At 36.0% G+C, this 25084-nt stretch overlaps 4 protein-coding genes and 1 pseudogene across 8 annotated transcripts; 3 read left to right on the top strand and 2 right to left on the bottom strand.

Moving 5' to 3' along the window:
- The window catches only part of LOC21386089, a 3466-nt pseudogene extending 2278 nt beyond the window's left edge, over positions 1–1188 (bottom strand).
- A 1818-nt stretch (positions 1189–3006) lies between these two features.
- On the top strand, positions 3007–5171 carry LOC21386088. Its single transcript, XM_010090881.2, has 5 exons — positions 3007–3319; positions 3437–3534; positions 3695–4015; positions 4690–4738; positions 4866–5171. The coding sequence occupies exons 1-5, from the start codon at positions 3084–3086 to the stop codon at positions 4945–4947; spliced, it is 786 nt and encodes a 261-aa protein (XP_010089183.1). The 5' UTR covers positions 3007–3083; the 3' UTR covers positions 4948–5171.
- Positions 5172–5358: 187 nt separating this feature from the next.
- Positions 5359–11168, bottom strand: LOC21386087 (probable methyltransferase PMT9). Of its 3 annotated transcripts, none has more exons than XM_024176190.1 (8): positions 10572–11168; positions 9611–9775; positions 9337–9519; positions 8519–9113; positions 7734–7846; positions 7428–7648; positions 6089–6422; positions 5359–5936 (listed from the first exon to the last, which is right to left on the bottom strand). In XM_024176190.1, exons 1-7 carry the CDS (start codon positions 10830–10832, stop codon positions 6107–6109), a joined length of 1854 nt encoding a protein of 617 aa, XP_024031958.1. In that variant the 5' UTR covers positions 10833–11168; the 3' UTR covers positions 5359–5936; positions 6089–6106. The 3 variants fall into 3 exon arrangements, with proteins under 3 accessions (XP_024031958.1, XP_024031954.1, XP_010089182.1); XM_024176186.1 differs by having other exon boundaries at positions 5359–5781; XM_010090880.2 differs by having other exon boundaries at positions 5359–6422.
- A 4105-nt stretch (positions 11169–15273) lies between these two features.
- Positions 15274–20376, top strand: LOC21386085 (E3 ubiquitin-protein ligase RGLG2). 3 transcript variants are annotated; one of them, XM_010090878.2, is made up of 12 exons: positions 15274–15411; positions 16233–16582; positions 17296–17380; positions 17465–17605; positions 17694–17807; positions 17901–17998; positions 18280–18359; positions 18453–18558; positions 18672–18799; positions 18898–19090; positions 19694–19750; positions 19861–20376. In XM_010090878.2, the coding sequence occupies exons 2-12, from the start codon at positions 16247–16249 to the stop codon at positions 19939–19941; spliced, it is 1419 nt and encodes a 472-aa protein (XP_010089180.1). In that variant the 5' UTR covers positions 15274–15411; positions 16233–16246; the 3' UTR covers positions 19942–20376. The 3 variants fall into 3 exon arrangements, with proteins under 3 accessions (XP_010089180.1, XP_024031966.1, XP_024031963.1); XM_024176198.1 differs by having other exon boundaries at positions 16215–16582; XM_024176195.1 differs by having other exon boundaries at positions 15953–16582.
- A 3375-nt stretch (positions 20377–23751) lies between these two features.
- On the top strand, positions 23752–24312 carry LOC21386084. Its single transcript, XM_010090877.2, has one exon. The coding sequence runs from the start codon at positions 23852–23854 to the stop codon at positions 24266–24268; it is 417 nt and encodes a 138-aa protein (XP_010089179.1). The 5' UTR covers positions 23752–23851; the 3' UTR covers positions 24269–24312.
- Positions 24313–25084: the final 772 nt, after the last annotated feature.

The following is a 25084-nucleotide window of genomic DNA, read 5'->3' as shown; positions in this document are numbered from 1 at the left end:
CCCCGCGCAAGATTTTGGGTTCGAGTCAATCCCACTACTGTAAGTGAAGTATATTAGTAAAATTCACTTCGTTAGGGATTTGTTTTCCGAGGTTATCAAAGTACATAATACACCATAAAAGAAAAAAAAAAAATGGGATTTTGCACAAGAACTTTTAATTTATGGCAAATGAGACTAAATTTAAAAATTCATTGCAATTGTGGTCCGATTTATGGTGCATTGGTACAAATTTCCGAAAAGAAAATAGAAATAACTCGAGCTAAAAATTCTTCTTACTCGGACTGCTTTAGCAAACTGGTTTATTATATCAGGGATTTCTGCCTTGAGCCGTTTATTACTCATTGTCCTGAACCCCACAGCAAGATCATTTTGGCCAATATCAAACGTGTAAAGAGCCTTTGAGAAGTCCTCTGGTCTAGGAAGAACTGTTCTTTCTGAGCCTTTATTGTCTGCAAATATCAAAAAAAAAAAAAAAAATTTCCATGAACAAATATTATATCACACATAAGACAACAACACTTTTAAAGAAACAATTCTGAACAACATGGTGATTTTGGTAGATGATATGAAATAACCTTGTTTGTAATGCCAACTTGTGCGTTTCTTGAACTGGGTATACTGCAAAACTTGGATATCAAGAGGAAATGGGCTCACACCATTAAGAAATACGGATTCATTTTGACGCCTTATGGTCGATCCTCCTGTGGCAAAATTGGCACCATGACTGAAGTTGGCTCCAACCGAGTCCAAGTATGGGCTCAAGAACGGCAGTCCAAGGTGATTTGCTGCATAATAAATGCAACAACTATTTAGAACTGTTACATATCATTTAAATCTTGATAATGTAAGTAGAAAATTTTCGCAGGAAAAAAGAGGTGTTGAAGTTCAAATTTGTCAGTTACCAACAAGATCAATCATTAGGCGACCATCACAGCCCCTTCCAACTGGTCTATGGAAGAAAGTTTCACCGCATGGAGAAATCACAGGGTAAAATGCAGCTGATATGCCACCAGTGTCCGAGTTCGAGTCGCCAAAGTTGTAAATTGCGGGGAAGTAGCAAGGAAATTTTTCTGTGACTTGTTCTTCACCCACAATGCTCAAAACCCAACTAGCTAAAATGCTTGATAAAAATAAACCGGTAGTAATCTTCATTTTCACTCTTCTCATGACTAGAGTGTCCTGTCCCATTTATATTTCTTTGAAGTGTGTATATCTAAGACATCCCAAGACAAAAAACAATGAAAAGATATGATCATGAATTCATGATAAAAAAATAAATAAAAAAATAAAAAAGGAGGGGGGGTGTGACTTCTTGATTTGTTAATTTTCTTTTATCACTGTGACTGATATACAAGTGTTGTCCTTTTATCTTCTTTTTTATCTTTTTTCTCTTTTGGGGTAAATACAACCTAGCTAGCTGTACTTTCTTTGTTCTTTTCTTTCATCTTCTGTTGTAAACATCAACACTTGCCTACTATACAAGGCATGTCCTTAAATTTCACATATTTCCTAGTTGCATAGTGAACCGTGTAACCCCAAGTTGTCAACTTTGCAGATTCAATATTGCCTAACTAGCATTGCTATGCCGCTCCGGGGAGCCCTGACATCTAATACTAGTGGGGTCCACTTGTATTGGTTGTGAGCTTGGGGCCATGGAGTCACGTTTTTTCATTGTGGCTCAGTCTACTAGACACATTTGTTTTAATCAATATCTTGAGTTCATAAATTTAAAATTATTTTTAATTTATGTGTATTTTTTTTTTAAAAAAATATTATAATAAATTATAATTTATAATTTAAATTATGATACGAATTCACCAACTAAACGCATTAGTAAATGCATTAAGCATATGAACACAAGATATGAGAACATTTGAGTCTATGACTGTTGACCAACCAACCTTAATGCTACAACATATTCACTTAAAAGCGCCCGTTTGTTCCATATAGTCAAACTCAATCAATAATTCTGTTATAGTATTCTTCTCTCATAAAAAATTTAAATTTTAAACGTTAAAATTAAGAATCATAGTTTGACCATACCTTCAAAATGGGCCCTAAATGATTATGATCAGTTGTACAGATTCCTTTCTCTCAATCACATAGGTTGGTTCTAAACTGGACCTAATCTTTCTTGGTAAACAAAAACAAGTTTCAAGATCTTGGTTCGTCCCAAATCTTGATCACGTGTTAAATGTCCTCCTAATACAATGTATTAACTCTTATTCAATTAGGACTTCATGCGGTTGAAGCTACCAGCCAACTTATTTGATTCATTGTACTCGTAGAAAATGTCTTACTTCCCTTAAAAACAGAAAAAACAAATGATGACATTATAGGTATCTACACTTTTTGAGTTTGTAAAAAAATTGGTCTAGTCTAATTTAATGAGAGAAAAAAATTCACGTATTAAAATTTTAAACTGTGTTTAAAACCCAAGATTTTATCACGTGAAGTTTTGACACATTCGGAGTGAATTAGAGGAATATTACTTCGGGGGGTATTTGGTATGTGGTCGTTAGCACGAATCATATGACTTCGATTCACAATTTAAACCACCTAAAAATGGCGTGATGATTATGCTTTTGTTTACCACAATTTAATTCTTTTTGTCTCATTATTTTCTCTAGCAAAAATATGAAAAGAAATTTGAGTCAGTTACATATATGTCCATTTTGCAATTGATGAAAAAAAAAAAATGTCTAAATGTTTGCATATAAGCCTGTGAAATCATATGCATTGATATTTTTATCTTTTTGTTAACTATCTTTAAAATTAGTTATACAAATTCATAACCACTCACACAGAAAAAAAGAATATATTCATAACATAGGAAAAAAAAAAAACTGTAATAGGCCTGATTTAAACAGACCAGACCATGGGCTCTCCAATTAACGGGCTCTGGGCCCAAAACACACAACAAGGGTGCGTCCCAAGGCCCGCCTTCGTCGTCTCGCCTATGCTCTCTCTCTCGCCGCCTTTCAGCGGCATTCACAGGGAGAGAGAGAGAGAGAGAGAGAGAGAGAGAGAGAGAGAGACAGCTTGGAGAGAAGCGCTGAAGGAGCTCCGGCACTGACAATTCCATGGCGACGACGGAAAAGAAGGCTGAGAAGAAGGAAGGGACAAACCTTCTGGGCTCTCCGACATTCAAGGAGCTCGAAAATGGCCGCTTCAGGTGCGTGGAGACCGGCCACGAAGTTCTTCACAAGGACAAGGATTCCTACTCCCTCAGCAAACGGTGTCGTTTGGGCCTCATCGATTTCGCCCTCTCCCACAACAAGCCCCCTCTCAACATGTTCAAGCCAGACCCTTTGTCTCGGTCGCTACTAAACTTTTCAATTCCACAAACTTTTTCACTTTTTGGATTGATTTTGTGTTGAATTTTTGGTTTGAGAAAACTATAAGTAAAGTTATCGACTTTAATCCCTTATTACAGTTCGAAGCTGGTATGCAAGTTAACTGGAGATACCATTAACAAGTCCGAGGAACATATCTGGAAACATATTAATGGGAAACGCTTCCTCAACAAACTAGGTTTGTGGCATTGTAAAATTCGAATCTTTTTGTTTCCCGTTTTGAACTTGGCGTGTGAATTTTGTTGGGGAATCGTGATTTTCTGCTAATATGTATGGATTTTGATTTGTGTCCAAAATGTGGATAGTGATGATGTTCTTGTCCATTTTCTTGTAAAAAGAGGAAAAGGAAACACAAAAGCAAACGCCAAACGGGATGGTAGAAGAAGAGGGTGAGGAGATGGGGCAAAAAGTGAGTAAGCGTGGTAAGGATGTTGTGAAGAAGGAGAAGAAGAAGAAGAAGAAGAAGATGCAGGAAGAAAAGCCGGTTGAAGAGATTATCTCTGAAGTGAGGCAGTCTGCTGCTAATGAGGAAAGTGATTCGGAAGAGGCTGATTTTTGGATGCCTCCTGCGGGAGAGCGCTGGGACTTCGATGATGGTGGGGACAGATGGGGTTCCGCTTCGGAGTCGGATCGGGAAAGTGATGAGGCTAATGGAACTGGTGAGATTTGCATTCACTTTGAGCTGAGGCTTTCAAAACTTTGTCTGCTTTTGTTTCGTTTTCTAGTTTGTGATGTAGGATCAGCAGCTGTAACTGTTGGTATTTATCTCGTCTCTTCAGTCCTTAGTCCTTAGTTTCTAAAAAGTGTACTTGATGGTAATTCTTGGTGTATTTTGTGCATATAGGGTGTGAAGAAGGATGATCTTATGTCACTTTTTTTTTTTTGCCAATTTTATCCAGGGTTTAGTTTCATATCCTTGCATCTAGTGTCCTATAGGATTTAGGGATTGCCACTAGCAAAGGTTGTGCATGATTTTCATTTTGGACTGTCATTTTGTTTTTGTCCTGATGAATTACAACACTAAGTGGACGTGTAGTTCATGGATTCAGAACCATTCTCGTTTTACGTGTGTTTTTTGTGAGAGGAAAACACTGTAGAAAACCATGAACTATGATTCAGAATCAGTGATGAATACAGAAAACAAACATCTCTAAATTAGCAAAAATGCAGTACTTTGATCTGCATGATTTTGGAGGTTATATTGTTTTACTTGTGTTGTATGTGTCAAAAACTGGTTCAAAAATATAGCATTTATCCAAGTTCCTTTTGAATGTGGCATATTAAATCCTGTATTTAATCCTGCCATGCATTTTATGGTAATTTTGTACTCCAGATGCTGCAGTTGAAAATGGTGGTGAGGAGTCGGACGAGCTTTCAACACGGTATGCTGCTTCTCCATTATAGTGTGTTGCATTAGTAGTAGGCCTTCAGTATGGATTTTGGGTTTATATTAGTTGGCACAGGATATTCTATTTCCCTTGTCCACTTACCTGTTCTTATGCTTTGCAGAACCAAAAGAATGTCTATCATAATCGGACCAAGCAGCTTTGCCTCAAGAAAGAAGAAGATTAAAAAGAATACCGAGTCTTGACCCTTGCTGTTGAACTTGGCTTTGGTGCTTGGAGTTCTCATCTATAACCAACCTCTGTTACTATGGCGTGTAATGGTACTCATTTAGTCCATAGCTCGTTCAGTACCCAAAGAGTGATACAATTTTGGATCAGGAACAGAAGATTTTCTCGATGTAGTATTTTCCTAGTTTAGGCGTGCGTTTCTTATGTACACTTAAGTGTGAAATTAGTTCTTTCATTTCATATGAAAAGATGCATCAATCTGATAATATATATATATATACCAAAGCATTTTATGCCTGGATGCTTTATACATGCACACGAGAGGGATAACTCAATTCACAATTACAGCAGCCACAGCCTATGAGTTTAATAATTATATTTGCATCCTGTAATATACCAAATCACTATCAGTTGATATCACAGAAATAACCTGAACACTTATTTGGGACAGGCTATCGTCTAAGATAATGACCTCATGTTTAGGCCAGAGAATGCTAATAACTATAATTCAGGCGTTGAAAGATGTTAATACAAGACTAGTTGAAATTTATCAAACAATTGCCGATTACTTTTTACTTATATTAATTACAAAACAATTCAGCCCATAGGTCCCCCCAAAAAAATATGAAAGAAAAATCCCCAGGACCCCAGTTATAAGGTAAGCTATATGATTTAATGGTTATTAATGTATACAGCAGCATCTTGTAGTTGGCAGATACCGCAAAATGATTGCCTCTGAATCTCTGTATGTTGTATTGTCTCATATGGAGGAAGCTAACAGGACATGCTCAGGCTTCATTTTGTCCAGATATTCTCTTCTAGGTAGATGGAGTGCTAAGAGCAGCAGATGCCTAGAAGACAGAGAAACACAAGCCAAAGCAGAAAATTTAAGCGGTATAATTATTCCGCATACAACTACAAGTAACAAAGTCGCCCATCTCAGTACCACTCTCTCAAGCACACTTAACTTCGGAGTTCTGATGGGATGAGGTGCGTTGTATTAGTTCTGGTTGATCTCAAAAGTGAAACGTAAACAAATTTAGAAAATTTCTAAGAGACTAGTGAGTTTTTAAATTTTAGGATCCCACGGATGACTTTAACTTGTGCACAAGTATGAAATATCTTAAAACCGAAGAAATTTGGCCCAATATGGTATACCTGAGAACCAAAGCAAATTCACACTAGCGCCAGCCCCTCATCCCACAACTTCTTCCTAGCAATCAAAACTCTTTCTTCACCTGATGAAAGAGCATCAACTGTTGGTTCTACTTCAGATAACCAACCATCCCACCTTAATGCAGTAATAAATTTTCGAATATAGTTTATAATTGAGGGTTTATCTCTTATGATGACGAATCCATCTGGTCGCAGGATCCGATCCATTTCTATTAATAAATCCTCCATGCCACATCCACGCTCATCAATATCTGAAAATACTGCCCATGCATGCAGCATATCATAGGTACGTGGGTATGTGGAAAATGATTCACACCTGTTAAGTACACATGTGAATATAAATTTATAATCAGATCTCCGGGACAAGAAAAATAGCAGCAAAGAAAAAAAAAAGTTATGCTTACTTGTCAGCTTAAGAAAATTAACTAACGTAAAGGTTAGTTACCAAAAAAATAAAGCGCAAACTAGGGGTATTCGCGGATCGGATTGTGCGGATTGGGGATCAATCCAAAATCCACTCCGTTACTGTGGATTGAAAAAATCTCAATCCGTTACCAATCCTTTAGACCCCCAATCCAATCCAACCCGCAACGGATTCTACGAATTGAATTATGCGGATTCACGGATTAGGCTGCTTTTTGGACCTTGACTCTTGTCCATCTCTTTTTCCAATATTCTCATAAAATTGATAACAAAATTAAACACAAACATAACATAACATAAAATTAAAATAGTATTGAGATTCCATACATAATTACACATATACTTAAATTATATTACATTATGTAATTGAAAAAAAAAAAATCTGTTACATATGTTATTTAAACATATATAGAAAAATATATAATATATATAGTGCGGATTGGTGGATTATGCGGATTGAGAAATGCTCAATCCACAATCCAATCTGTTATTGCAAATTGGGAAAATCTCAATCCATCACTAATCCAAAATTCTTTCAATCCAATCGCATTAACAGATTGGATTATGCGGATTGGTCGGATTGGCATATTCGATGAACACTCCTAGCACAAAATGCATTAATTTAAGGAAATCTATATCTCCTTCTCATCAAAACAACTAGAGACATAAAACTTAACCCTCAGGGTAGGATACAAGACAAGTTTTATGAGGGATACAGCAAGTTCATTTCATAGTCCCGAAATGTGAATGAGATCGTCCCAATAACAGATTCCAACATTTGTCAGGTTCTATTTTTTGGACCTAACATGATTAACTTTCGTGCTTGACACTTAACACAAGTGCAAATAAAGTTTCATACCAGTCATTTTTTAAGGGGGGGGAGGGAGGAAATTCATACCAGTCATGTACAGTTCCAATCAAGCCTCGGTCATATATAATCTTCACTTTTGCAGACGCATGGACAGGGGCAACATTCATCACCCAGACATCTCTATCACGTAAGCCAGCAGCAAACCCACCAAGGTTTGAGTTCATATCCATAACATTTCTGATAGAGTTTTTCTGTACCACGGACTTCATTTGCTTCCAGTACTCAATACCTCGAAAATGCCATATCCTCTAGACCAAATGAAAAACTCAAGCAGTTAACATACAGAAAGAAGAGGAAGAGGTTTAAAAAAAATGCAAATTTCAAAAAACTTACAGTGTCTTCCATGAATTCCTCGCGACTAACACCAATATCTTCCAGCCGAGGAGGTGCTGTAAAAAGCCTCTGAGGCCAAGCAACTAGTCCACTACCTTTATCCTTGTGCATCCCTGTTTCACAATTTAAGCAGCAAAAGAAAGTTCAAAAAGTAAATCCAGCTCCAGCATCAAGTTAACCAAAGATAATACGCTTCAACAAACTGAACAGGGAAAAATAATGTCTGACTAGCACTTTCCAGACAAAATGAGGACAACGTCATGCTCCCATTAGAGTATAAGTTGGAAAAACCAAGAAGCCCACGCAAAGAAAAGTTACAGTGCTCCAAATTCATCTGGATCTTGATATTTAATGACATGAACACAGAACCAAAAAGTGTAACTCCTACTTCTGCATCTAATTGCTTTAGATTCTTTTCTTTTTTTTTTCCTTTCTTTTGGAGGCAAACACGCTAGAAACATTATATATATATATATATATATATATATATATATATGTATGTATGTATGTATGTATGTATGTATGTATATATATATATATCCCAATCTCAGAGATAACTTCTATTAATAGAGGTAATGGATTATTCCCCTCATGTTGAACAAACCAGAACTCGCCTCATAGTAAATTGTCACATATACTTGTTTATAACTACGGAGTTGTGACATGTACATAATACATATTTAACAAAGGCAATAATTTCATGCATAACCAAAAAAGATAGTTCATCGAAAAATTAACAACAAATTTGATTATTAACAAATGGAAATCATAAGATTGCCGCTTACTTGCAGAGTACCGAGAAATACAAGACCTCATGCTCACATTCCAAGTTGCATCTGGATCATCATCAGTACTACAAAGAGGGGGGTAAGTTTCAGGATCTCTCTTCAAGTAACAACTATTTGAAAGTGGCTTTGCCCATATAACACTCTGGTCTTTCTTTGCAGCAACTCTCCAGCACATCCGCTTCAAAAGATCGGACATAGCAGTCCAAATCCTCCGGTTTTCAGGATCACTTGCATATGCTTCAGGAGAGCTATACACAAAATAGCCTCCTGGTCTAAGCAACCTATCAAGTTCTAATAAGAGAATCCCCCCTCTTTGAAGCCAATCAATACGGCACCGTGAACAATGAGCCAGTTCAAACGATCTGCTTGGATAAGGAAGCCTTTTTGTGGCCAAGATTCCTAGAGTTGCTGGAATCCCCCTCTCTAGTGCAAATTGTATTTGATTCTCGTGTACATCATTAGGTGCAAGGGACATAGCTATAATGTCGTGGGGAAGTAGATAGGCTCCAAAACTTGCAACTCCACAGCCCACATCCAAAACATTTCTGATATTTCCATTATTATTGAGTCTTTCACCAGGGAATTTAAGCATCTATATAAACAATAGGAATTCAAAATAAAACAAGTAAGGCTCAGTAATAATATGGAGCATTACTTGTTGACAAGTGAGAAAAACGTAGGAAAGACATAATATTTCAGAAGCCAGTTGTCTCAAAAGTTTTTCTCATCCAGATATATTATTTTTTTCATATTTATTCCAAAAAAAGGTCAGAAAAATGGGGACACAGAGATGAGAATCAGGTAAAAGAATTTACACGAGCAAGAGCAGCAATATATTTATCAGCTCCATAGTGGAAATGCGTCCCTCCACCAGGAAAATTTATCTTGTCCCCATTCACAACCATCCAATTCTGATCTGATTTCTCCTGTGCAAGATGCGTGTGGGGGATGTTGGCCTTCCACACTTCATCTCTGCTTGCTGGCCACCTTATGGGTATCTGAAATTCTAGCAATAATTTTTTTCCCGAATCAAAACTAACCAAGGCAAACCTAAAACAAAGTTTCACATAAGAAGCAACCGCAACCAACCTTGTAACCAATTGGAGGTGGTATCAAGCAATTATAGCGACGCTTCGGGGGCGGGCAATGCCGTTCATAATGCTCCATCAACGCCACGTTGGGCTTCAGTCTCATTTGGTAAATAAGGTTTCTATCTAAACAAGGTATCAACTCTGAAAGTTTTATATCACATATCTGCCAAAAAGAACAAAGCCAACAACCCCTTTAGCGAAATAACATATATAAGTAGCAAAAGGTTCAATAAATACATTCCTTTAGTGTGCGTTAAATTATATGAACAACAGACTGACGACACTTAAACAGTTAAGACTAAAAAAGGTTCGATTGCCCGTAAGGAACAAGTTAAATATCTTCTTTAAAAAATCCTTTTTTTCAACTTGAACTCTGCCCAATCCATGCAATATAATTCAACTAATTCCATCCGGAGCAACCGCTTTATTAAAACCTCAAATTTACTAACAAATCACTCAATTTCTTGAAATTCTCTAAAACAAAAAATAATACTAAGAATTCAGCAGGTCGCCCTGATTGCGTGCCTGGGATTGACCTGTTTGTACTACGGCTCGTCATTTGCTCCGAGCACCCGGAGATCTGACGACGGAGCATCTGCCTCCGATGGATCCGACCCGGTGCTCGACGGGTTCGTCCGCCACAGGGATTTCGACGATTTGCATGAGGATCAGGACCGCAATCCCGAGGTTCCCAAAAGCATACCTGTACGTAACGCATTGTTTGTAAATGTTGTTTTATTTTAGTGAAAAGTTGTAATCTTGGCTAACGACACTAACGAATTGTAGAAAGAAAAATCTGTTTTGACAGCAGGAAAAATAATAATAATAATAATTATTATTATTATTATTAATTACTGATTCAAAACAGATTTTTCTTTCTACAATTCGTTAGTGTCGTTAGCCAAGATTACAACTTTTCACTAAAATAAAACAACATTTACAAACAATGCGTTACGTACAGGTATGCTTTTGGGAACCTCGGGATTGCGGTCCTGATCCTCATGCAAATCGTCGAAATCCCTGTGGCGGACGAACCCGTCGAGCACCGGGTCGGATCCATCGGAGGCAGATGCTCCGTCGTCAGATCTCCGGGTGCTCGGAGCAAATGACGAGCCGTAGTACAAACAGGTCAATCCCAGGCACGCAATCAGGGCGACCAAGAAGCACTTCACTTCCTTAGCACCGGCGGAATTGCTTTTGTGCTCGTTCTTGTGCTTCATCTCTTCTTCTTCTTCTTTGACACTGAGTCACTCACCGATCCGATTCCGACCCGTATTTCTATGAATCTTTCAGAACCAGGAAAGAAGCTTAAAACCCTACTGTCCGATCTGGTGTGGGAGTGGATTAGTGAGAGAGAGAAGAGCGAGCGATAGAGAGAGAGGAGAGTGTTTAGAGGCGCCACATTTGGCTCTTCGCGCGATGGAAATGAGGGACAAATCATGTACGGTCATGGATATTTTTCTTAAGCTTACACCCGTTAGAATCTGGACGTGTTTTTTGGTCGCCCTTGAATCTGTTGTATGCCAAAAATACCCTTTTGATGCATCTTTTCTATATAGATGTTTAGGGTGTAAGAATTTGAGCCGACTAACCTGTCGAACCTAACCTAATCCTACTCGAATTTTGTGTGTGTGTGTGTGTGTTTTAATTTTTCATATTCAAATAAACCCAACCCACACATTACGGGTTGGGCCGTGGGGCGGGCTTTCTTTGGCCCGATACTCCCCGACCTGGTCGGGTGAGATCAATGAGAAAAAAACTCTAAATGCCATTGACTCAGTGATATCTCACGCTCACCTCTCTATCTCGCACCATTAGCATCTCTCCAAGTCCTCAGCCTCTCTCTACGTCTCTCTCACTTCTCGGTCTCTCTCTCTGTTGGCCTCGCCGTCCCTACTCCCTCGACATCCTTACTCCCTCGTCGTTTCTTCTTAGAAGGAGAGCCAAAGGCTCTCAGGCTCACCCTTTTTCTCTCTCACTACTCAAAATGCTCGAAGGAAGCAATGCAAGATTTTCTTGCACATGGGTCCCAAAAATAGTGGCAAAACTCACCATGCTCTGAAGAGACTTGAGTCAATTGCTTCCGGTAGTTTAATACATAACAATGGAGTTGGTTTTGATAAACGGAAGGGAGAGTAATGATGCGAAAAAAAACTAGTAAGATTGTTTGCTTATTTTGCTTTTTTACAGGAATGTATTGTGCTCCTTTGAGATTGTTGGCTTGGGAGGTGGCTAAACGATTAAACAAGGTAAAAGTTCCCTGTGATCTACTTACCGGACAGGAGAGAGAGGAAATTGAGGGTGCAAATATGTTTCAGATGTTGTTTTTGGACACAGGCCCAATGTCTAGGCCCAAGCTGACCAATCTGAGTAACCCAAGCCTACCCGAGGTCACCCAACGGGATACGAGTTTGTAGGCTTAAGAAGATGTTGCGGCCCAAAATTTTCTCAATCCACACTGTGCGGCTCGGCCCAACCCGAGCTTACCCGGTTGAATTACACCCCTATAGATGTTCATCCCATCCGCATAATCCAATCAATTACTGTGAATTGGATTAGATTGAAAGAGTTAAGGACTCGTTTGTCTTATGTATTTTAACCTATAGTTTTGATTCTGTATTTCTGTTAGTGTTTTTTTTTATTTATAAAAATTTGAATTTCAAATGTAAAAATTAAGAATCACTAGTTTAAACGCATGAACCAAATGTGCTCTTAGATTAGTAATTGATTGAGATTTTTCTAATCCACAATATCAGACTAGATTACGGATTGAATATTTTTCATTATGTATAATTCGCCAACCCGAACTATATTTTATATATATATATATAAATAGTTTTTTTTATAAACACTCCATTAACTTTTTAAATTTGACAATTTAATTCTTATTATGTTCTTTTTGATAATTGATCCCTTTAACTTAAAAAATCTTTTCAATTAGGACCCAATCGAAAACGACTTCTGTTTTTTTAATGAATCTAATCACGCGGCACTCACGTGAACATCTGTTGAGGATAATGAATGTAATTTCTCACATAATTTATTCGATTATATTGATATCAATGTCATTAATGTGCTTGAATATAATAAGTTATGATAAACAATTCTTAATTTTTAAAGGTTATTTTTCTGTTGAGACACTCCAAAGATTGAGAAATAACTTTTATTACCCTAAGTCTCACTTACGTGGGCGTCATGTGATTAAAAATGTGAAAAATTAGATGTCGTTTCTAATTGGACATTAATTGTGAAGACTTTTAAGTCACGGGAATCCTCCAAAGATTGAGAAATAACTTTTATTACCCTAAGTCTCACTTACGTGGGCGTCATGTGATTAAAAATGTGAAAAATTAGATGTCGTTTCTAATTGGACATTAATTGTGAAGACTTTTAAGTCACGGGAATCATGAGGTTTTTCAGAGCTCCATCCAACTATAAAACTCTTGGTGGCAGAGTGCGTGGTTTTGGAATAGTTATTAGTTTCGTTTAATTTACTGATATGAGTTTTTAATTTGAGTTAATATGTGATTTTATGTGAAATTTTTTTATTATAATAAAAAATTTAAATGTGATTATTTTTTTTAATTTTTTACTGTAATAAAATTTAAATCAGTGAAATGAATGAGACATTGTAATTCCACTTTGGAATATTGTGCTGATTTGTTGGGAATCCGATCCAGGCTTTGTGGCGTGGCTCAAGTCATGGTCACGGGGTAAGGGACCAAGGCAAAGACTATTCACGTGACTATATATAACATCAAGATTAAACCGCGTTTCCCTTTCCACAATTCACGTGACTAATAAGCAAAAAGTCTTAAACGGCGTTTGCTCTTTTCTTGGCATTTAATCATTCATTGGAGAATTTGGGGAGTTTAAAAAAAAAAGGAAAAACAAACAATAGAAAAGAAAAAAGCAAGAGACTTTTCCGGGCAACAGAATATGAAAACAAATCTCTTTTTTTGAAGCACAAAAATAAATACTAGGTGCTCAATTATTATAATTCTTAAATCAAATTGATATTTAAATAATATATTAAAAAGAAAATTAAAGGAATCCGAGTTAATTAATCCAAATAATAATACTGTCTACAAACGACAAACAAAAATCAACAACCTACGTAACTACTACTTACGTGCTACACAGTATAGTCTTGATCCAGGGTCTATGAATCTCCTTTGTTAAGAGCTCGTTTACTTTTTGATTTGAGTTTTTAATTTGAATTGAGATGTGATTTTATGTGAAAATTTTTTATTATAACAAAAAAATTAGATGTGACTGTTTCTGAGAGTTTTTTACTGTAAAAAAACTTAAATTTTAAATTCAAATTGATAAAATAAAAGAGACTTAAAGAAACTCTCTATTTGCTTCAACTCAAAACAAAATATATACACACACATGTATATATCGTGTATATATATATATTTTTGCATTTATAAGCTAGTTTAGGCAGAATCTCGCAAAATCAGCAAAACCACCATTAAAAAGTTGTTCGTGGTATAAGGGAAATCTCAAAATATTAAAAAGCAATCAAATCATAAAATATTAATTCATCCCTTGAAAATATTATATAACGCAATGTTTAGTAGTAATTAAACGGTAATTCCACACTAAATTACACATCTAAATTCAAAAAAATATATTAATATATATAACAATAATGCACACCCTGCTCAATTATTAACCGTCGTTTTGCACGAGAATTGGGGGCAAAAACAAAAGACAAAACAAAAAACAAATTGATGGGTGACGGTGGATAGCAACACATATACAACCAAAGTGCCAAACAAGAGAGGATCAGACCATAATAAATGGCTTTATCCATACAAATACAAACATATATGAATGGATCTTGTAACGCATATTCAATTTTAGTGGTCCCAAAAGTTAAAGTAACGTGAACCCAAATTAATCCCAAGCGTGTTCTTTCTTAATCATTCTTTTATTTATTTTATGAGAGCTTTGAAAAAAAAAAAAAATTGCCGGTCGTTTTTATTTTATCTGTATTAAAAGTTATTTATTTTATATACTTTTTAATTTAATATAATTTTAACTTAATTTATCAATTAAAAATTGACACTGATAAGAAAGCCTATAGAAAAACTCAGCAACTCTATTATTTTTATCGTGTTTAGAATTATTCTTATTTTTATTTTTTAAGTTTTAAAAAGAAAATGAAAACGATTTTAAAACGACGTTTGACACAATTAAAGACAAAAAAAGAAATGAAAATAGTTTTTTAATTTAGTGTAAAATGAGAGAGAAATGAAAAACGTCTTTTAGTTATTTTTCATTTTTTGTTTTTATTTTCTCCTCTCTCGAGCACAAAGAGAGACATTAGTGAGTTTTTTTATAGTAAAAATAATCTCTTAATAAAACAACAAAATATATTTTTAAAAAAAATTTCTGTTTAAAATTAAAAATATTTTCATTTCTATTTTCATATAAAAAATAAAATTATTTTAAAATAAATTTTAAACACACTTTTTATTTTCCCTTGCACGAAGTATATTTTGATGCCTCTGAAAAAGGACGCCAAAGAAATGATTGCACGTTTGTTAGGCACCAATCCATGTGGCGAAGTCACCCTACTTTCTTTGAATGAAAAAGAAAAAGGAAACAAATAAAGTCTAGGCACTTTATAAAAACAAAGAAAAAGAATTCAATATCATGATTTAATTTAAAAATATTAGATCCACAAAACAAAAGGCAAAAGTCGCTTTGTAAGCGAAACTAGTTTGATAGTACCAAATTGGAGACGACGATGTTTCATGAACTATCCTCGTAAGTCGTAACTCAGAGGTACGCTCTCACTACTCAATAATTTACTTTCTTTCAATCTTTTTTATTTTTATTTTTTTTGTTGTTTTTGTTTACTTTGAAATACGTAGCCGTTGTTTGACTTTTCCGGTTTCATATTCTATCCAGTAAAATTTTTTTTTTTTGATTGTGGAAAGTTCTTGGTTTGGTCATTAATGGGTCCTACAAGTTCAGATCTTTGAAAAAAAATGCGGTTTCTTTGGCGCGAAAATCAGTCGTTCGGGTTGTAATTTGCTGTCAATTTGGGATTCATGGCTGTTCTAATGATCTCTCTAGGGTTTGTTCGCGAGTTCCTGCGATTTTCCGTTTTTCTGTCGCAGTTTCTCACAAATAAATCTCCGATTTCTTTATCTTTTTTCCTTGTGTTTCACACTTTCACAGTCCATTTCGGCTGTTTTTGTAGCCATTTGGCAAATTTGGTATTTAATTATGTATATATTGCTGAGTCTTTATTGGCAGAAGCTTATAAAAAAAGACTTATCTTTCTCTTGTTTGAAATTTGCATATATTGGGGGAAACTTAGCCGAGTCTTCTTATCTTTTGAGGCGGTTACGGGAATGAGTCGTGTTTGAAGCCACTTCTTTGGTCTAAGCCAAAAAAAGAAACAATCTTTTTATTGGTAACTTCACATATATTTCAGAGCATATTCATACCATTGGGTTCTTGGTGTTTGTTTTGTACGCATCGATTTGCATTGATTTGGTTGATTTGAGAAACAGAGGAAGTGGTTTTTGTGTTTTTCTTTTCCTTTTTTTTTTTTTGCTGAAGAGGGATTTTGTGTTTAGAATTGTGTTTTTGTGAAGAGAATTGAGTTTTGATGGGTGGAAGTAGTTCAAGGGAGGATAGTTGGAGGAGGAATTCGTCCCGTCGTGCGAGTTCTTCTGCTTCTTCGTGGAGTGAGTATCCGCATGGTCAAGAGAGTCATCATAGCTATGCACCTCACCAACAATATCGTTATGCACCCCAACAATATCCCTATGCACCCCAGCAATCTTTTTCGTCTGCACCCCAACAATCTTACGGCTATGGGTCCTCGCAGTACCATGATTCGCCACCATCGCAGGACCAGCGTGGCAGCCATGCCGCAGATGGTAGGAGGGGGTTGGACAGGAGATACTCAAGAATTGCTGATAATTACAATTCCCTGGACGAGGTGATTATGATATGCCAATATTTGTTGTATGATTGTGATTGATGGTTCCCCTTTTTCTTCTTGGCTATGGCAATAGTCTGAGGACTATATACTTCGGGAATTCTCATGATACTCATGAAATGCTTGAAGGAATATTCGACCCTTTTAGAATGTGGTGCTTTTTTTTATTTTAATATTTTCAATAAAATTTAACAAAATATCTTGCAACTTTTAACAATTGTGGGATTATTTACTAGGATTGACTTTTGTCAGATTATAACTTTACAAATTATCTGACCAAGTGGAAGGGTAGTGGGGGTGGTATGTGTCTTAGGTACAAATATTGTGGACCAAAATTTGTGAAAACGTCTAAGTGACAATTAGTCTTAAAGTTCCCATTGCAAGGGTTGATATACATGTGGGCATGCATACGTTTGGTAAGAGAGAAAATAGTAATGAAAGAAGACATATGATGTGGAAAATAGAGAGGAAGGAGAGGGCCTTTATCTTTTTGAATTTGATATGGATAATGGATTCCCTCCTCGAATCTTTCCAAAATTATTGAGGTGCTTTCAAGGATTTAAAATCCCGCATCAATTCATTCCCTTCTCTTTTTTCTCCTACCAAATCATCACGGGTACCAAAATCCTTTTACTTATCCCCTCACCCCTCTCCCCCCTTCCACTTTTCCCTCCTATCAAACAAACTCTAATGGTAGTTTTACTTCTTTGTAGGTGACTGCAGCTCTTGCAAATGCAGGGCTTGAGTCTTCCAATCTTATTGTTGGTATTGATTTTACGAAGAGCAATGAGTGGACAGGTAAAGCTTTAAACTCTTTTAAACGGGTGAAATTATTTTTTTTCATTTTGAATGGGACACGCTGAACTTTTGTTTCTTAAATAGGTGCAAAGTCATTCAACAGAAAAAGCTTACATCACATTGGAGAAAGTCGGAATCCCTATGAACAAGCAATATCCATTATTGGGAAAACCTTGGCTGCTTTTGATGAAGATAACTTAATTCCTTGTCTTGGATTTGGAGATGGTACTTTAAAGCATTTCTCTTTCTGTTCTTCTTAAGGTTTTTGTGTGTTTGATTTGGGATAATAAACAGTACCTGTATCCCTTGACAGCTTCAACACATGATCAAGATGTCTTCAGCTTTTATCCTGATGAGAGATTTTGCAATGGATTTGAGGACGTCTTGAGTCGCTACAGGGAGATTGTTCCTCATCTACGACTTGCAGGTTGGATTTGACTTTACTATCATGTCGTTGTTTGAGATACTTATCCATATTTAGCTAATTTTTTCTTATACGATGCTTATCATTCTATATCAGGACCCACTTCATTTGCACCGATAATCGAAATGGCCATGACCATTGTTGAGCAGAGTGGTGGTCAGTACCACGTTCTAGTGATAATTGCGGATGGTCAGGTATTTTGTCTTCACTTGGGCATGATCTAGTGGATTAGTCAGTGTATGTCGATTATATCAGAGTTTTTTCCCGTAGTATGCTAGTTCTACAATATGCATTGATGGAAAAATTTTCACCAACAGTTCTATACTGATAGTGATATCAACTTTTTTTATTATTATTTTATTTTTAATCTTAACTACTAGTTAGAATAACCCTTCTACATAATGATGCCCTTTTTAGAGTCTTATCCTCAAGTCTCCTGAATTGTTTGTATTGTGTAAAATGATTATTTTCTAAGGTGACTAGAAGTGTTGATACTGAGCGTGGAAAGCTAAGCCCACAGGAGCAAAAAACTGTCAATGCCATTGTTGAAGCTAGGTGAGTGTGGGTGAATTTTTTTTCCCCCCTTGTTGTGATCTTCTCTCTTTTTTCTTTTTAGCATTGGTTGTCTAATGCGCTTTGTCATTGCAGTAACTTCCCCCTTTCAATAATATTAGTTGGAGTTGGAGATGGACCATGGGATATGATGAAGGAATTTGATGACAATATCCCTGCTCGGGCTTTCGATAATTTCCAAGTAAGTGCTTTGATGAATGCATCTCGCCTTATGCTTGCTTGTGACTCTTGTATATCATTAGCTCAATTGCTTAATACAAAGACACCTTACCTTTTCTTTTTTTTGTTTTCTAGTTTGTGAACTTCACAGAAATAATGTCAAAGAATGTGGCCCCATCACGAAAAGAGACTGAATTTGCTCTATCAGCGTTAATGGAAATTCCTTCTCAGTATAAAGCAACAATAGAGCTCAACATACTGGGGTACAGGCTGCACCTCTCTCTGTTTTTCCTTGATAAATACTTTTGATTTCTTCATTAAAAAAATCCCAACAATTTTAACACTCTACTTTATCGAGCAGGAGTCAAAAGGGAAAATCACCCCATAGGGTTCCTCTCCCTCCACCTGCATATGGCGCGTCATCTTTTAGTAGCTCTAAACCTTCTCATTTTACTAGTTTCAAGCCTAGTGTACCAAGTGTTCCTGCTTATCACGAAGAAAGCACCTCTGTCGGCTCAGCTCCACCTGCTCCCACTTCTACCTATGATAACCAGGTACTTTCAACTTCTAGATGGATCAATATAAGTCTTGCTTTCCACAAATTTCTATTACAAATTCTCTATTATAGACAGCTCTTAGAGATGAAAAATAAGGGAAATAGGATAATCCAGAGTCCAACTTGACTATTTTGTTTTAAATAAGAAAGTTACATTTTTGGGATTTTTTTTTTAAATTTTATTCAAGTTCTTCTTATCTTGTCATAAAAGCCAACCTTTTAGGTTTGAAGGATTCAGACGTGCCCACCGCTATAATAGCATGTATTATGCTTGGTGTGGGCCATTTGGTGTATTTATGCTCCAGGATTTTTTGTTTTTCTGTTCAATATTTGCGAGCAATCATTCATGGTTGGCCTTAATTTCTTTAATAGTAGCAAAGTCTTTCGATAATAACTGATAACTGGAATTACTTGATGGTGATAACCAACCTAGCATACCTTAAGAAGGGATTTGTTCATTAGGCTTGAAATTGTTTCTGTCAACGGTCACATTTCACGTTGGTTAAAACACGTACAAATATTACGCTATTATGGCCTCATAATTGTAATTTTGTGTGTTCGCCTATGAATGGAGTTTAACATCTTGCGTGGCCTTTAACAGGTTTGCCCCATCTGCCTAAGCAATCCAAAGGACATGGCCTTCGGTTGTGGGCATCAGGTACGTAATTCTGTTTTCATTTATGTTCTATGATTAATTTTGGAGATTACATGTGAAGCTAGTGCTAACATAGTGAAACCCTCCCCATAAATCCTCTTTTTTTGCGACAGACATGCTGTGAATGTGGAAGAGACCTTGAGACATGCCCAATATGTCGAAGCCCTGTCAATACGAGAATAAAACTTTACTAAGCAGCTTCTTTCTCGCCTTGGTTTGTAGTTTTCGTCTTTCCTACCCCAACATTCTTTTTTAAATTCGTTAATATGTTATGTGATTATAAATGAGTACTAGCTAGGTCTGGCTGTAAGTTAGTTGCTGCCTCCGAGCTTGCGTCATGGATGTGGGAAAGAATGTTAGCAGAAGAAAATGGTGTTAGCAAATAAAGTTACTTCCTCTGTACATTTTTTGTAATTGGATTCGTGTTTTATAAAATTTATTTGTAAGGATGCTGGTGAAAAATGTTTTGCTTATACCAGTAGCCAAACGAAGTTTATTTATTCGATGGCGTAACCGTGTAGGTTTGGATACCTGACCTCATTTGCTTGTAGTTGTTGACAATCTGTTAGTTCTATGGTTGAGTATTTTTGCAAGTCATGAATGAAATTGATAATATGCTGAATTCAGACGCTAAATCTTGTGCGCTATTAATTTACGTCACGAGTCTGAATTTTAGTCTCTTATTATTGATTAATACTATTTTGATTAAAAAAACATATTAATGAAGAGTAAAGAGTACAGAATCATCAGACTCATATACGTAAAGAGAGTATTTATCTTTTTTTTCCTAATATGTTCTGAAAAAGGTGAGCTTGAAATCACATATAGATGAATTATTTTGGGGTCCAACTGGAATTATCAATATCTAATCCTGCCAATATTTATCCATACAGGGAGCCTTTGAATTAAAAAAAAAAAAAATGTAGAGAGGCCCCATTTTGTTTTTGCATGATGACCATGTGCATCCATTTTCTTCGTGTCTGGCTTAGCTTAGTCACCTTAGTGGGCAGAGGTATGGCCACATAGAGGTGGGGTCTTTTTTCAATGAGAAATTTGAGATGAACTTTTAAATTTGATGAGAATCTTGCAATTGGATAAAAAAAAACATGCTCTATTAGTAGGGTATAGTTCTGAATCTCTCGTTTTTTTGTTTGTTTAATCCAATCCCGTTAAATCGTCATTATTTTTAGTCATATATAATTATATAGTTTAAAATTGTGTCCAATCTATCATACCACAAAATTCTCAGCAACTTCATCGTCTTTATAATGGTGAGAGCTCTCCCAAATACTTTGCTCTACTCGGCGTAAGATGACTCCGTCACTGCCTGAAGTTAATTGTGTTTATAAAGGCGAGATCTCTTAGTCTCACCGAACAGCGTTAGGTCTGCATACTATGAGAACCAAACTCAATTTATATTGGTCCTTCGGTTGAGGAATGAGGATTTATGATTGACCAGAGAACCAAGGACTGATCTGACCATTTTTTTATCAGATCTGTCGGTGGAAATGGGTTCAGATATTTTGCTTTCCTCACTGGCTAGTCCTAATTCTTTCACTTGCAAATCAGAAAACGAGTGAACAATAAATAGTTGGAAGAGTAGAGAGATCAAATAAGATGGGTTTCTAGGGAACAGATTAATTACAAGTATAGTCAATTTTAAAAAATTCTAGCAGGGTGTCTAAATCTACAGCCGTTGGGATAAAGAGTCTTAATTGTATGTCTAGCGATAATTTTACACCCATTGTAAAGTTAGAGATGTCAATCGTGTCGTGTCGTGCCGGTCCAGTCCATAATCAGTTAGATTCATGCGTGTTTTGTGCTGTGTTTAGCCTGACCTATTGAAACTTCGTGCTCGTGTTCGTGCCAACCCAATATTTAAAATCATATGCCCAACCCGGTCTATGGGCCCAGCTCGGCCCATAGGCCCAGGCCCATTCATGCTTGTGCTCGTGCCTTTATCATGCTTAGCACAATGGATCTTTGGGCTAGCCCATTGAACCATTGAGTCATTTGAAACTATTTTTTTTTAACAATTTTCAAATAAAAAATAATTTAAATAAAAATATAATTTCATATGCTATTTGTAAGTATAAAAAAAAATTCCATGCCATCATTATCATAGTACTAATGAAACACCTAACATAATTGAACATGTTAAATTATGTTAATTGTGATATATTAATGTGTCTAATATTGATTTTTCTTAATTAATCATGTCATTAAAAATTTGAGATGAACTTTTAAATTTGATGAGAATCTTGCACTTGGATTAAAAAAAAAATGCTCTATTAGTAGGGTATAGTTCCGAATCTCTCGGTTTTTTTTTGTTTAATCCAATCCCGTTAAATCGTGATTATATTTAGTCATATAATTATATAGTTTAAAATTGTGTCCAATCTATCGTACCACAAAATTCTCAGTAAATTAATCGTCTTTATAATGGCGAGAACTCTCCCAAATACTTGCTCCACTCAGCCTAAGCTGGCTCCGTCACTGCCTGAAATTAATTGTGTTTATAAAGGTGAGAGCTCTCAGTCTCACTGAACAGCGTTAGGTCTGCATACTATGAGAACTACACTCAATTTATATTGGTCCTTCGGATGAACAATGAGGATTTATGATCGGCCAGAGAACTAAGGATTGACCTGACCATTTTTTTATCAGATTTGTCAATGGAAATGGGTTCAGATATTTTGCTGTCCTCACTGGCTAGTCCTAATTCTTGCACTTGCAAAACAGAAAACGAGTGAACAATAAATAGTTGGAAGAGTAGAGAGATCAAATAAGATGGGTTTCTAGGGAACGGATTAATTACAAGTATAGTTAATTTAAAAAAAAAAATTATCCCAATTACGTGGATAGTGCTGTTAAAGTATAAAACTATTTTTGGCCCACCTCCTAATAGCTTAAGCTTTTGGGATGGATTGGTAAACTAATATGATATCAGAACGGGAGGTCCTGAGTTCAAACTCCCGTAATTGCACTCTTTATCCTCATTTAAATTGTCATCACGTGTTGGGTCTTTAATATATCTCGGGCTTAAATATTCACGTGTTGAGCTTTCTAATTAATTCGCCCATATGTGAGGGGGTGTTAAAGTATAAAATTATTGTTGGCCTACTTTCTAATAGCTTAAGTTTTTGTGATAGATTGGTAAACTAACAAGTGCATGTGACATGCAATTGCTTCTTTCATGACCAACTGGAGGTTCATAATTAATGGTTTTGGTGCATGATTTTACTTTCTTAGCTCCAACCCATTAATTTTTTTTTTCGTTGGTGAGATAGTTGACGTGTTTCTTAATAATCTTTATGAAAGGTTTCAAAGCTACACACGTAGATTATATTATTATTGGTCATCATCAAGGCTTGACTGTTGTCAATCGCTTTCCACTTTACCAAAGAAACCTCGATATATTTATTTCTCAAATAACGCTAGCCACTTTATTTACTTGTTCACGAGGGGGGGAAAAAAGTTCTGAAGGGCTATTACCGTTGTTTGTCCTTTGAACTGTGATTATTATATAATTTTTGGTCCTGGAGATTTTTCTTTTGATAGAGTACTGCTTAAACTTTGATTGTGGGATAATTTTAGTCATTGACATTAGAGTCCACAAAAACTTTCTTAAATTTAATAGAGATAAACACCTCCTAATTATATAATAATTTAGGGATAAAATTTAAATTATATGAAACAAATGGCACAAAAGTCTTAGAAAAAGAATTGCATTAAATACAAAATATTTCCTTTCCCTGCCGAAAAAAGAAATAAGACCAACCCTTTTTAAGACCCCTTTTTGTCTCGGTCGAATACGTGTTATCAAATTATAATTTAAAGACAAACAGATCATCAGAACATGACTACTTTGCTACGATGGCAGTGATCCCGGATGGATTCACTTGTTACATTTATTGCACTTGACAACTGTTCTCTTAACCAACTTGGTCATATATATTTATGTTGTTCGACAAGAAAACCAACCACTCTGTGTATAACCAAGCATAGGATTCTCTATTCTCTCTCTCCATACTTCTCTTCTTTCTCTCTCTCTCTCTCTTCCCTTGTCATTCCTAAAATCACAACCCCATTTCTGCCATTGAAATGTCCTCAAGCGTCAAGGTTCCTTACCAGCGACTCAGAGAAGAAAGTGGCCACTACCTTGATGATATTGACGAATGCCAATTGAGGGAATATTATGAGAAGACCTTGGCAAGGTCAAGGACTTGGTACAGGTTTAGAAAAGTGCCCATAAGGAGGAGATTCAAGCTCAAAATCCCAAGCATAACAAGGTTACTAAGGAGGAAAACCAAGTTGGTGTCTTCCATTAGAGTTTCTTTCGCAAGTGTCGTTAAGAGACTAAAGCAAAGCCAGTCTCATCTTGGCGATCTCTTTGCTGGGAACTACTTGTTCTTGCAAGTCAATCCTACTACCTCCTTCAAGTGCCATAACAAGGCTTCTCATGACCTGAAATATGGCTTGTCATCGAGAAGGTATTATCTTCCAAAATTTGCTAATTGAATATGGATCACATATATATATATATATATGTATGTATGTATCTCGGGATTTGTCCTGTATTTTATGTTTTCTATGGTTTTTTTTTTTTTTTTGGGGATGTGTTTTTACCTAAACAATTAGCTAGAAATGGACTGTAGTTCTTGCATAATTTATAGCTAGCTGGCTACGTGATTTGTTTTGGTTTCCATATTCTTGGTTGTAAGAAAGCAATAAGCATTATCAACAACCAAGTTTCAGAATCTTGTATCTCAAATCAAACAAAAATATTTCAATAGAAAACAATTCTAGCAGGGTGTCTAAATCTACAGCAGTTGGGATAAAAAGTCTTAATTGTATGTCTAGCGATAAGAGATGTCAATCGTGCCGTGCCGTGTCCATAATCATTTAGGCTCATGTGTGCTCTGTGCTGTGCTTAGCCTGGCCTATTGAAACTTTGTGCTCGTGCTCGTGCCGACCTAATATTTAAATCATATGCCCAACCTGGCCTATGAGCCCAGCTTGGCCCATAGGCCCAGGTCTATTCATGCTCGTGCTCGTGCCTTTATCGTGCTTAGCACAATGGATCTTTGCCTTTAAAATTATTTTTTTAACAATTTTCAGATAAAACATAATTCAAATAAAAATATAATTTCATATGCTATTACTAAGTATAAAAAAAAAATTCGATGCCATCATTACCGTAAGTACTAATTTATAAATAAATTTTTTATTTTATTTAAATTAATAAGGGATAACAAATTAATGCTAACGAAAAATTATTTGTAACAATAATTTTTATATTTGTTTAGAGATATGTAATAAGGGATAACAAATTAA

Source organism: Morus notabilis, unplaced genomic scaffold (genome assembly GCF_000414095.1).
Source record: "Morus notabilis unplaced genomic scaffold, ASM41409v2 Scaffold1585, whole genome shotgun sequence".
NCBI lineage: Eukaryota > Viridiplantae > Streptophyta > Magnoliopsida > Rosales > Moraceae > Morus > Morus notabilis.
This window is presented reverse-complemented; position numbering and strand designations above follow the sequence as displayed.

What these genes read in the sequence shown, in the direction of transcription:
- LOC21386087 (XM_010090880.2), bottom strand. Translation starts at nt 10,832, where the DNA reads ATGAAGCACAAGAACGAGCACAAAAGCAATTCCGCCGGTGCTAAGGAA. An exon ending in AGGTTCCCAAAAGCATACCT is followed by an intron (nt 9,776 to 10,571) that starts GTACGTAACGCA and finishes TCTTTTTGGCAG; the next exon opens with ATATGTGATATAAAACTTTC. An exon ending in TATTTCTCGGTACTCTGCAA is followed by an intron (nt 7,847 to 8,518) that starts GTAAGCGGCAAT and finishes ATTGTGAAACAG; the next exon opens with GGATGCACAAGGATAAAGGT.
- LOC21386085 (XM_010090878.2), top strand. Translation starts at nt 16,247, where the DNA reads ATGGGTGGAAGTAGTTCAAGGGAGGATAGTTGGAGGAGGAATTCGTCC. An exon ending in TTGTCTTGGATTTGGAGATG is followed by an intron (nt 17,606 to 17,693) that starts GTACTTTAAAGC and finishes ATCCCTTGACAG; the next exon opens with CTTCAACACATGATCAAGAT. An exon ending in TCCTCATCTACGACTTGCAG is followed by an intron (nt 17,808 to 17,900) that starts GTTGGATTTGAC and finishes ATTCTATATCAG; the next exon opens with GACCCACTTCATTTGCACCG.
- LOC21386084 (XM_010090877.2), top strand. Translation starts at nt 23,852, where the DNA reads ATGTCCTCAAGCGTCAAGGTTCCTTACCAGCGACTCAGAGAAGAAAGT.
- LOC21386088 (XM_010090881.2), top strand. Translation starts at nt 3,084, where the DNA reads ATGGCGACGACGGAAAAGAAGGCTGAGAAGAAGGAAGGGACAAACCTT. An exon ending in AAGCCAGACCCTTTGTCTCG is followed by an intron (nt 3,320 to 3,436) that starts GTCGCTACTAAA and finishes CCCTTATTACAG; the next exon opens with TTCGAAGCTGGTATGCAAGT. An exon ending in TGATGAGGCTAATGGAACTG is followed by an intron (nt 4,016 to 4,689) that starts GTGAGATTTGCA and finishes TTTGTACTCCAG; the next exon opens with ATGCTGCAGTTGAAAATGGT.